Consider the following 13,098-nt stretch of genomic DNA (forward strand, 5'->3'; position numbering starts at 1 on the left):
GTTTAAGGTTCAGGGCTTGAGCAAAATCTTTTGGGCATCAAATGAGAAAAAGAAGGCAGGAGTGGCTATTATGATTTCTGACAAAGCCAAAGTAAAAATAGATATGATTAAAAAAGACAGGGAAGGTCATTATATTCTGATTAAAGGCAGTATAAACAATGAGGAAATAACAGTGCTCAATATGTATACACCAAGTGGCATAGCATCCAAATTCATAAAGAAGAAACTGGCAGAGCTCAAGAAGGAAATAGATAGTAAAACCATAATAGTGGGAGATCTAAATATTCCTCTTTCAGATCTAGATAAATCAAACCAAAAAATAAATAAGAAAGAGGTAAGACAGGTGAATGAAGTCCTGGAAAAGTTAGATTTAATTGATATGTGGAGAAAAATAAATAACGACAAAAAGGAATACACTTCTTTTCAGTTGCACATGGTACATTTACAAAGATTGACCATGTAATAGGGCATAGAAATATTGCAAACAAATGCAAAAGAGCAGAAATAATAAATGTAACCTTCTCAGATCATAATGCAATAAAAATAATAATTAGTAAGGGCACCTGGACAGGCAAATCAAAAACTATTTGGAAATTAAATAATATGATTCTCCAAAACCAATTAGTCAAAGAAGAAATCATAGAAACAATCAACAATTTCATTGAAGAGAATGACAATGATGAGACAACCTAACAAACTCTGTGGGATGCATCCAAGGCAGTACTCAGGGGGAAATTGATATCCTTGAGTGCATATATTAACAAATTAAGGAGGGCAGAGATTAATGAATTGGGCATGCAACTCAAAAAACTAGAAAGCAAGCAAATTAAAAATCCTCAGATGAAAACTAAATTAGAAATACTAAAAATCAAGGGAAAAATTAATAAAATCAAAAGTAAAACAACTATTGAATTAATAAATAAGACTAGAAGCTGGTATTTTGAAAAATCAGATGAAATAGACAAAGTACTGGTCAATCTAATAAATAAAAGGAAAGAAGAAAACCAAATTGACAGTATCAAAGATGAAAAGGGAGACCTCACCTCTAATGAAGGGGAAATCAAGGCAATCATTAAAAACTATTTTGACCGATTATATGGCAATAAATATAACAATTTAGGAGATATGGATGAATATTTACAAAAATATAAATTGCCTAGATTAACAACAGAAGAAATAGAATACCTAAATAATCCCATATCAGAAAAAGAAATTGAACAAGCCATCAAAGAACTCCCTAAGAAAAATTACCAGGACCTGATGGATTCACAAATGAATTCTATCAGACATTCAGAGAGCAACTAATCCGAATACTATACAAATTATTTGATATGATAAGCAAAGAAGGAATCCTACCAAATTCCTTTTATGACACAAATATGGTACTGATTCGAAAGGCAGGTAGATCAAAAACAGAGAAAGAAAACTATAGACCAATCTCCCTAATGAACATAGATGCAAAAATCTTAAATAGAATACTAGCAAAGAGACTCCAGCAAATAATTAAGGAGATCATCTACCATGATCAGGTGGGATTTATACCAGGAATGCAAGGATGGTTCAACATTAGGAAAACCATCCACATAATTGACCATATCAACAGTCTAACAAACAAAAATCACATGATTATCTCAATAGATGTTGAAAAAGCCTTTGACAAAATACAGCATCCATTCCTATTGAAAACACTGAAAAGAATAGGAATAGAAGGACCTTTTCTAGAAATAATAAACAGTATATACCTAAAATCATTAACAAGCATCATATGCAATGGGGATAAATTAGAAGCCTTCACAATAAGATCAGGAGTGAAACAAGGATGCCCATTATCACCTCTATTATTCAGCATAGTAGTAGAAACACTAGCAGTAGCAATTAGAGAAGAAAAAGAAATTGAAGGTAACAAAATGGGCAATGAGACTGAGCTATCACTCTTTGCAGATGATATGATGGTCTACTTAAAAAATCCTAGAGAATCAACTAAGAAGCTGGTAAAAATAATCAACAACTTTAGCAAAGTTGCAGGATACAAAATAAATTCACGAAAATCATCAGCATTTCTATATATTTCCAACACATTAGAGAAGCAAGAGGTAGAAAGGGAAACATCATTTAAAATCAACCTAGACAATATAAAATACTTGGGAATCTATCTACCAAAACAAACACAGCAATTATACAAAAACAACTACAAAACACTTTCCAAACAAATAAAACTGGAGCTCAACAATAGGAAAGCAATTGATTGCTCATGGGTAGAATGAGCTAAGATAATAAAAATGACCATTCTACCCAAATTAATTTACCTATTTAGCGCCATACCTATCAAACTACAAAAAAACTTCTTTACTGAATTAGGAAAAACTATAACAAATTTCATTTGGAATAACAAAAGGTCAAGAATATGAAGGGAAATAATGAAAAAAATGTGAAGGAAGGGGGCCTAGCAGTACCAGATATTAAACTATACTATAAAGCAGCAGTCATCAAAACAATATGGTACTGGCTAAGAGACAGAGGGGAGGATCAGTGGAAGAGACTTGGGGTAAATAACCTTAGCAAGACAGTGTATGATAAACCCAAAGAGCCCAACTTTTGGGACATGAATCCACTATTTGACAAAAACTGCTGGGAAATTGGAAAACAATATGAGAGAGATTAGGTTTAGATCAACATCTCACACCCTACACCAAGATAAATTCAGAATGGGTGAACGACTTAAATATAAAGAGGGAAACTATAAATAAGTTAAATGAACACAGAATAGTATACTTGTCAGATCTCTGGGAAAGGAAAGATTTTAAAACCAAGCAAGAGTTAGAGAAAATTACAAAATATAAATTAAATGGTTTTGATTATATTAAACTAAAAAGTTTTTGTACAAACAAAAACAATGTAGTCAAAATCAGAAGGGAAACAACAAATTGGGAAAAAATCTTTATAACAAAAAACTCTGACAGGGGTCTAATTATTCAAATATACAAGGAGTTAAAGCAATTGTATAAAAAATCAAGCCATTCCCCAATTGATAAATGGGCAAGAGACATGAATAGGCAATTTTCAGGTAAAGAAATCAAAAGTATCAATAAGCACATAAGAAAGTGTTCTAAATCTCTAATAATTAGAGAAATGCAAATCAAAACAACTCTGAGGTATCACCTTACACCTAGCAGATTGGCTAAAATGAAAGAAGGGGAGAATAATGAATGCTGGAGGGGATGTGGCAAAATTAATGCATTGCTGGTGGAGTTGTGAACTGATCCAACCATTCTGGCTAGCAATTTGGAACTATGCTGAAAGGTCTATAAAAAAATGCCTGCCCTTTGATCCAGCCATACCATTGTTGGGTTTGTACCCCAAAGAGATCATAGATAAACAGACTTGTACGAAAATATTTATAGCTGCGCTTTTTGTGGCGGCAAAGAACTGGAAAAGGAGGGGATGTCCTTCAATGGGGTAATGGCTGAACAAATTGTGGTATATGCTGGTGATGGAATACTATTGTGCTCAAAGGAATAATTAGCTGGAGGAATTCCATGTGAACTGGAAAGACCTCCAGGAATTGATGCAGAGTGAAAGGAGCAGAGCCAGAAAAACACTGTACACAGAGACTGATATACTATGGTAAAATCGAATGCAATGGACTTCTGTACCAGTAGCAATGCAATGACACAGGAAAGCTCTGATGGATTTATGAAAAAGAATGCTATCCACATTCAGAGGAAGAACTGCAGGAGAGGAAACATATGAGAAAAACAACTGATTGAACACACGGGTTAAGGCGGACATGATTGGGGATGTAGACTTGAAACTACCACACCAATGCAACTATCAACAATTTGGACATAGGTCTTGATCAATGACACATGTTAAAACCAGTGGAAATGTGCATTGGCCATGGGTTAGGGGAGTGCGTGGGGGTAAAGGGGAAAGTGGGAGCATGAATCATGTAACCATGTTAAAAATGAATATTAATAAATGTTTTAAAAAAAAGGATTCCAGGGGCAAGATTTTCTTCTAGAATATGACCTTATAATTCCATTTCTAGGATTAACAGTTTGAAGAATAATCCACATTAATATGTCATAATCATATTTCTCATTCTGGTGGTTATTGAACCTTAATCAGTATTTGTGTGGCACACTGATTACTTTATCAAATTCCACTCACATGAAGACCTGGATTCCTAGAGTGCAAAGACTACTAGAGTGCAAAGACTACTAATGTTTTAAGAATGTTGCTGCTAATGTTATCCACCTCTAGAGAAAGAACAATTGGAGTATAAATGCAGAAGAAAACATATTATTTGTCACTTGCTTATTTGGGTATATGATTTGCCATTTTGGTTTTAAAAGCTATTCACTAATGAAAATGAATAATATGGGAATGAGTCTTGTGTGATAGTACAATATAGAACTCAAATTGAATTGCTTGTCAACTCCAAGAGACTGGAGGAAGAAAGGGAGAGAGATAATATGAATCACATAACTTTGGAAAACTTAAGCAGAAATTTGTTATTAAGATAAAAAAAGACATAGGTATTTTAAGAGAAAGAAACAAAGAAGCAAACAAAGAAACAAAAAGGTTGAAAAAAAGCATGTTGCAACTAATTTTGGTGCACATTTCTGCCAATAGTTGGACATCTGGAAACTAAAATTTTCAGAGCATTTGAAGTTCTCAGTATCATCCCTTCCACAATAGGGAAGTTATGAGGAAGGTCTCACCTCTCCCAATCCCAACATCAAGTCCCAATAAGGTTTCCTTTTTTCATTTTCAAATTAAACTATTGAACTCCCAAAACTTTGTTGTGTTATCCATAGTTCCACTGGATATGCCTTTTTCTGTTCAGTCAATCACAAAGTATCTTTTTTATGGATCTTCTGCTTTCACCCAATGATGCAAAAATTCAATGATACTTTAAAATTGATAACATTTTTGTACCAGTTTATAGATGATTGATTGATTGATTCAGCCAACGTGTTTTTAGCTTTTTATAATTATGAGGGGATGGTTAGAACAATACACGATATTGATTCTAAGATGGAAGTTAAGAGTTTTTTTCAAACTGTAGAGATTAAAATTAATATGCAAAAGTGTTATGATGATAATAACAGATAGTTTGGAGAAGCAGATAAATGTCAGGGCCAAATAGAGCTTTAAGTCAAGAGCCAGAGATTGACAGGATACAGTGAGGAAAGGAGGGGGCTAAACACTCCTGGCTCTCAAACCCCTCCCCCTCTAACTGCTTCTGCTTCAGTTGGTAATGAAGACAGGAATAAGATTCTTCTGGTAAGTTTCAGTTATGGCTGAAACCCCAATTGATGTTCCTTTTCTTAAATTTATATTCCTCACAGGTCATTATGATGAATATACAGAAATTAGTTATCTAACAGTTGAGGACAGAGGAGATCTTCTTAAACTGGCAGCCAACAGGATTCAAACTAAATGTACAGACTGAGTTGTATCTTCCCAAATAATTATCAGGCACAGATTTGAATGTAAAGAGTATATTAAGTAATAACAAGGAAAACTAGAGAAGTTAATGAAGGTATTTGAATAAAGGAAAGGTGACCCTGAACTGTTAAATTGATGCCGCGCTTCCCCCCCTCCTCACTGGAGGGGATGAAGCACTTAACTAAAACTGGCTCTCTTGCTATTGATAAGTATCTTACTCTCTAATCCCTAAATAATTATATAATTATATTAATGAAGAATAGTAATAACAAACAGCCTAACCCTACAAGTAGAAACCACTGGCTTATGCTACAATGGCCACCTCAGGAGAAACCGCAAGTCCAGAGTAGCAAGCAGAGTGTCTGCTCACATCCACTCCCACAAATAAACTGTCCTCAATCCTTCTCAACTGCCCCCTCACCCAAAGTTCTCCAGGGGGTCCCCTGGAATTCTGGGTGAGGCTATCCCTGTACCTTTGCAGGGATTCCATGCTTTGCATCTGCACACAAGGTAAGAGTTTTTTTCAAACTGTAGAGATTAAAATTAATATGCAAAAGCTAGGTATTCTATCTTATAAAGTTTTATTAACAATAATCTAACATAAAAAATAGAGGGAAAAGGAGCTAAACTCACTTCAGCCATGCTCATGAAGAAGAGAGAAAGAGGGAGGAGCTACAGAATTTATAAAATGATAATGTGACCACACAAACTTGGAGGTGCAGGAGAGAATAAAGGGAATTTGAGAAAATATTAAGGGATTTATGGGGGAAGTAATCCAAGGTTCAAAATCTCCAGAGTGAGTAATACAATTGATTTTCATTCTTTAATCCATCCATTAAATCATTAATCTACTCTACTGTCCTTTTCCTTCCTCCCCAAGGCAATATGGGATGCCCATGATCAGTGGTTATTATGAGACATACTAGTCTTTCAACCAGTGACTTCAACATATCCCAAGATTTGTACTCCTTCTGTTTCTCGGCTGGATTTAGCCCTACATACCAGAATGCTCAGTGACATTTCTGATATCTTATACTTCATGATCAGTGAAGTATCTTATAACCCTGGTGATCTCTGAAGGCAAAAGCATTATAATGGGGCTTCATGGACAGATGTGGGTACACGTAATTTCAGAATGGATGAGCTAAGCTTGTCCATTTCTCTAGGGGAAAGTAATAGGTAGTAAAAATACTAACAGCATTTGACTTAGTAAGAAGACTAGAATTGATCTGCTGCACATTGTGTAAATGGAAGAAACACATTTTACTGTTCTGAACTTCAGTTGCCTCATCTGTCAAATAAAGGCGTTAAATAAGATTAACTCCAGTCTCTAGCAACTATAAATTCTTTACTTTCATCATTAATAGAGCAAAAGGTATATCCCCAAACCCTGTCATAGCCTTACTCAGGTAGAGAATATGATCAGACTACATGTGTTTCTGATGCAAAATTAGGAAAAAAAAAAAGGAAAGGAGAATTCTGTCATAAATCTATCATACTAAATGACTCTTAGACCCCTTTTATCTCTGAGACTATAATGATATAACCTTGTCCAAAGAGTGAGGAGAGGAGTAGGAGAAGAGTATTGTGAGCATTGTCCATCTTCTAATATAATTTCTGAATAGATTATCTTAAATCCTGAATATGAGACCTGGATTACTTTGCACCCAGCATAGGGAAATGATAGAACAACATGGCCATCAGTCTTACAGACCATCAAGGAAATCAGTATCATTGATGGCTGTCCTTTTAATCTTATCAACTACAACAGAGTTTTTCATGTGTTTTCACCATCACAGGCCATTTACCGAACCTAGTAAACAGAAATTACTTTCCTAGGATGGCACTTCTGAACTGCAGCATCTGTTACTAACAAGGGGGAAAGGGCCTAAAACAATATTTTGCACTTGTGTTTTCCCCTTGGATGTAGAGACTCAGCTGGAGATGCCCCAGCCAGTCTGGTCTCCAGAGTTCTTCATGAAACAACATTTTTCTGTGGAGAATGGGGTAGGATGTATCTAAACATAAGGGTGCTGTGAGCCAGAATCCATTTGAAAACCTGGGGAACTATAAAATGCCCATTTCTCTTGAACTATTGTCCTTGTCTTGGATGAGGATTTGACTAATGTCTTAGTGTGTTCCCTCAGGTGTGATAGACAGTTAAGAGCCTGAACATCTATAGAAGGATAGATCATTTCAGTTGTTGGACAGTTCCTCATCAGTCCATGAGTAGGCACTTGACTTTACCTTAGTCTAAGTGGCTCCATAGTGTTTCCAGGCTTAGAAACTTATAGGTTACATGGAGATGTTGTCTTCTGTTCAGAGAAGCACATTTCATTTGCTTTCTTCTCTTCTCCTATTCGTACTGTTGCAGACTCATGGTTCTGGGCATAGAAAAGAGAAGCTCACCTGCGTCCACCAGATTAACCCCATTGTTTCCAAAGATGCTGACCTTGTATTTGGAATATTTTTATCCTTATTCTCAGTAGAAGTAAATGAAGTTACAGGTGCAGAACTCTTTGGAAGTCCTCCTAACAAAGCTTGTAAACCTTATCAGTAAGTGCCACTCTTTCTGTCTGGGCTTATTTTCAGTATGATCATTAAAAAAGACATCCTTATAGACAGGATAGAAGGGCAAGCCCATGCAGCAGAACACAATGTGTATTCCCCCCTTCTTCTTTTCTTTGAAGTCTTCTATATTCTTGCCATTTTCCCATATGTCTGAGTTCTAAGTTGAATGGGGAAAATGTCTCTCCTCTACTTCCCTCTCCCCAATCCTGTCCCAAAGACCCATAGATAAGAAGTTGTGTCTAGAGGAGGCTGAGTTTTATCAACCTCCCTCCCCTATGCTGAGCTTATCTTAACACTTGAGCAATCAAAAAGGACTTCACACTGCTGGAATTAAATAAATTCCCAGAACCAGCAAAAGTTCTTGAATCCTGTACCCAGGACAGAAGAATTTCTATTGAGTCTATTGATTATTTCCTCTCCACATTTACCTGTCTGATAACAAGTGAGCACAACCTTTATAGAGTCTTGGGAATCCCTTGTTCATTGAAGATCATACATTCCTCCCACTCCACCAATCACTGGTAAATGCCTTCTGGTCTTGTGAATATATCAATTTATCATTCTCCTTTATTCTTCTTGTCACTAATTACATATTCATGATAGAGCAGTCTAGAGTATAAAACCCCAACAATGCACTAGATGAGTCTGGGGCAGAGTCTGAAACTGAAGGCTCAGGAGATTTGAGTTAATTGGGAAGAGAGAGAGATGCCCAGGATACTATCCTAAGAAGTAATAAGGGAGATTTTTAAATTATTTTAATGGAATACTAGCTATTTCTCAGTGATGTACACAGTGCTTTGATTTTCTCTAGATAATATGGGAGGGATTTGCTTTTGTTTCTCTAGGTTAATTTTGCGGGACTGGAAAAATCAGAGAGAAGTGGAACTAGATTTTTTCTGTGACATAGAGAAGTATTGGCATTTTTGTTCATGGTCACGATTTGGTTCTGTACTTTGTCCTGTATTAATTTTCTTTACAAAAACCTGAGTTTCCATAGTAAGGACTCGGTGTGTAGCAATGCAAACTCTATAAAAAGACTCTGAAAACATGCACTCTGCAAAAGAGATTCAAACCAAAATACACCAATTTCTAGACAATTTCAGTATGTGAGAGCAGAGAATAAATAGGTCAGCAGTTGATTCTATCTTCTCATCTATCTGGTTGAGAGAAACAAACTATGAGATACATTGGACAGTTCTTTGGCAGATGAGTACACTGACATCTTATTCTGTACCTTTTTTTAGCCTAATATTTCTCTATATCTATTTTATCTTTTGTCACTTTTTGAATTTCTCTGAAGTTCTTTATTTCCTCTCATAAATAAGTTTTTTGTCTCTATTTTTATCTAAAAGACAAAATCACTAAAGCATTTTAATCATTGTTTACCTTTTAATGTTTTAATGGATCTATTTTGTTTCATTTCTTTGTTATTCACCAATGAGGCAGATTTGGTACTTTGGCTTAAAAGGATGAGAAGTTTCCAGCATCCCTTTGTGAAACTTTTAATAAAAATCCTATTCAAATGCCCTTTTAAACTTATGCAGTGTTAGAATTTTTCTTGACAATAGCCCACTTTGGTTAGGGTAAGGGCTATTCTGTCTTCTCTAATTCTAATTCAATGGAAAATGTATAAAGAAGGAAAGAATGGATGTAGAGACTTAAATGCTCTGAAAACTGGCTAAAAACCTGGTATTTAATCACATTCTCTGAAATGATTTTGGTTTTCTGTTTTTCTCACATACTGTACAGGAAGAGAAGGAAGTGAAGAGGGAGTGAAAACTTAATCAGGACTTCACCTTTTCTTAGAAATATGGGGCAGGACTTGAGTAAGATACCAAGGTCCCAAATGTACTATATCTCTTATTCCTACCCCTATATGAGCTTATTTCTAATATACCCTCCCCTTGGAATGGCATCTTCTCCATATACCTATATATCCAAATTTTCCTTCACATCTCAAGGCCAATGATATCATACAGGAACACTTCCCTTATTTCTTCAGGGCTATGAAGTGTCTGCTCACCTTTTTTAGATCTCACCACCATTCACCTTTAACATATTCTCGGTCACTTTCAGTAATTTCAGTTATTGCTGTTTTTATTCTCCCTCCTACTATATCTTAAAACATTCTAGAGTCAGGAATCATCTAGATACACTACAGGAGCTAGTATATATTATATATTCAATATCTATTTCTGGAATGAATGCAGAGTCAGGTAAGAACTCAAAGCCAATTCTCATCATCTCAGGAATCACAAGTGAGGAGAGAGAAAGCCATATGGGTGAGACTATTTTCAATACAAATGAAGTCAGAAAAACAACTTTAGGGGTCCTTAGTTTTGACTCACTTAGTGGGAGAATCCTTTCTTCTGAAAAGCATTCTTTCTCATGGCTTGTTATTATTATATTGACACTCTCCTCCACAGATGGTTGTACAAAAATTATCAGCAGGCCCTGGCTGTAGTGTTTGCTATAGAGGAGATTAATAGGGATCCCAATCTGTTGCCCAACATCTCCCTTGGATTCCACCTCTACAACACCTACCACAGTGATGAAAAAACATTGCAGAGTACCCTACAATGGCTTTCTGGGGAGACACGGCTCATGCCTAACTATAGCTGCAGAAACCAGGACAAGTCTGTGGCTGTTATTGGAGGAGTCACATCAGCTCTGTCTGTCCAGATGGGGACTCTGTTTGACCTCTACAAGTTTCCACAGGTGAGTGATATTGAACTCACATTTTCTATGCCTTTATCAACCAAAATAATAATAACAACAGCAATAATATATCAGAAAATGACAGCTAATATGTATTACATGTTTTAAGGTTTTAAAAGTACTTTACATATGTATTTCTTTTCATCTTCACATTAAATATTTTAGGTAGTGTTGTGAGGAAGATTAATTAGTAATTAATTAAGGATTCAGGTTGACCTAACAGGAAGGGCTGGAGTATTCCAAGGTGGAATGAAGGGGCAGGAAGAAGTGCCTTGTGCCCTGAGAGAGACTCCATTAGAGGTTGGCATAAACTGTTGTTAGCTCTGGGAGATCTCAGATTAAAGGACACCCTGCATCCTGATTTTCCTGGGATCCTGAATGGTGGTGGCATTTAGCAAGTGGACAAGACCTACAGAGCAGCACCAAGGGAAGAGGAGGAGTTTGGGATCAGGTGGACAGCATCTCAAGTACACCCTCTCTACTTGGATACCTTGGACCACTTTGGCTTTTGACATCCTGTAATCATCTGTGAATTACCATGAGAAACCCCAAAGCCACCCTCAGCCCTTAGCTGTGCTGGTCAAGCCTGGCAGGAACAAGGTTTGAAGCAGCCCTCCCAGTGACTCCTGCACTGCTCCTTTGGCCCTGTCTGCTTAGATCACTAAGATTAGAGTAGAGAAGTCTTCCCCTTGCCTCTGTGATTTGCCCTTTAGGTTTTAAGTATAGAAATCCCTTTCTCACCTTTATTTTTAGTGAAACATAATTAAACCTGTTAAAAACCTTTTACCTTGCCTGTTGGTTTCAAAGACTTTGGCCTAGTGGTGAGCTGGGTGACAGTTGAGGTCAACTGCCATTCCTGTGTTAAACCAGTGAACTCTGGTCTCCCTATCCTGGTCCAGTCTCTCCTTCAACCCAGTGTGTGTACCCACAACCATTTAGATTATATTGTAACATCCCTGGTGCCCTCCATTATCTTTTTCACAGTAGGTATAATTATTATATCCATTTTAGAGAGTGAGATGCTGAGATGGAGAAAAGTTAAGCTACTTCTCCAAGTTCATTCAATTAATAAGTTCCTGTTGCAAGATTCCCCCCCAATTATTCTTGATGCCACTTTAACACTCTAGTTACTCTATCATGAAGCTCTCAGACATCAGGTAAGGTGAACCTCTCCTGGATCATGACCATGATTGCATATCAAAAACAGAATTGGAGTAATTTAGTTTCCATCCCAAAAAAGAGTGTGATTGGAAACCCTGATATGCTTGCACATTACACAGATAATTTCTCTGAAGATCTGAAAAATTAGAATATTTTTGCTCAGTATTGAATAATTCTTGCACATTAATATTAGTCCTAAATGTATTGAGAAGAGAGAATAAATGTTAGGCATGAGAACTGGTTTTGGGGACCTGATCCTCTGATATCAGACAACAGTGGTGATAAGATAGGATAAGGATATCTGTCATGCTGTATTAAAAGCTCAATTAGCACCTTGAAGAAAATGGAGGTGACATGGTGACATGATTCATGTTCTTTCCTTCCCCTCTTTTCTCTCCTCTCCTGAAGCTGACAAGAAATTCCACTGAGTGATACATGTATCGATGTTCAAAAACTATTTCAATATTATTCATATTTGCAAAAGAGTGATCTTTTAAAGCTGAAATCCCAATCATATCCCCTTTGAAGCACATGATCAATCATACATTTTTCTTCCATGTTTCTACTGCCCCAGTTCTTTCTCTGGATGTCTTTAGCATACTTTCTTATAAGTTACTTTGAATTGTCCTGTATCATTATATTGCTATTAATAGAAAAGTCATTACATTTGATTGTGACACAATTTATCAATCTCTGTGTACAGTGTTCTCATGGTTCTACACCTTTCTCTCTGCATCATTTCCTGGAGGTCTTTCTAGTTCATATAGAAATTCTCCAGTCCTTCATTCTGTAAAGCACAACAGTATTCCATCACCATCATATATGGTTTTTCTTTTATCATGTATGTAGAATACTGTCCTTGTTTCTATAGATCTGAAGTTCTTTAACTTTAAAAATCCTAAAAATGAGATCATAGGAATGATCTAGAACTACCTTGACAGTTTGGAGCATTGGAATGAATAATTGAAAGGGAGGAAATTCAAAAGAAACATATTTAAAGTCTTATAATTGATTTACTTTCACTAAAGGAAGGAAATGGCATGGTGAAATAATCTTTCATTCAGTAAACATATATTAAGTACTTACTATTAAGTGCCAAGCACCCTTTAAATCCTGGCAATACTAAAAGCGAAAGAGAGAGAGAGAGAGAGAGAGAGAGAGAGAGAGAGAGAGACAGAGAGAGAGAGAGAGACA

General features: G+C 36.2%; 1 protein-coding gene across 1 annotated transcript in view; it reads left to right on the forward strand.

Annotated features, from left to right (window-relative positions):
- The first annotated feature begins 7,753 nt into the window (after positions 1-7,753).
- Positions 7,754-13,098, forward strand: part of LOC123256759 (vomeronasal type-2 receptor 26-like) — a 68,424-nt gene continuing 63,079 nt past the window's right edge. Inside the window, exons 1-2 of the mRNA XM_044685322.1 lie at positions 7,754-8,010; positions 10,452-10,743. Coding sequence (XP_044541257.1) covers positions 7,754-8,010; positions 10,452-10,743 — 549 coding nt within the window. The remainder of the gene's footprint in view (positions 8,011-10,451; positions 10,744-13,098) is intronic.

Source organism: Gracilinanus agilis, chromosome 1 (assembly GCF_016433145.1).
Source record: "Gracilinanus agilis isolate LMUSP501 chromosome 1, AgileGrace, whole genome shotgun sequence".
Lineage (NCBI taxonomy): Eukaryota > Metazoa > Chordata > Mammalia > Didelphimorphia > Didelphidae > Gracilinanus > Gracilinanus agilis.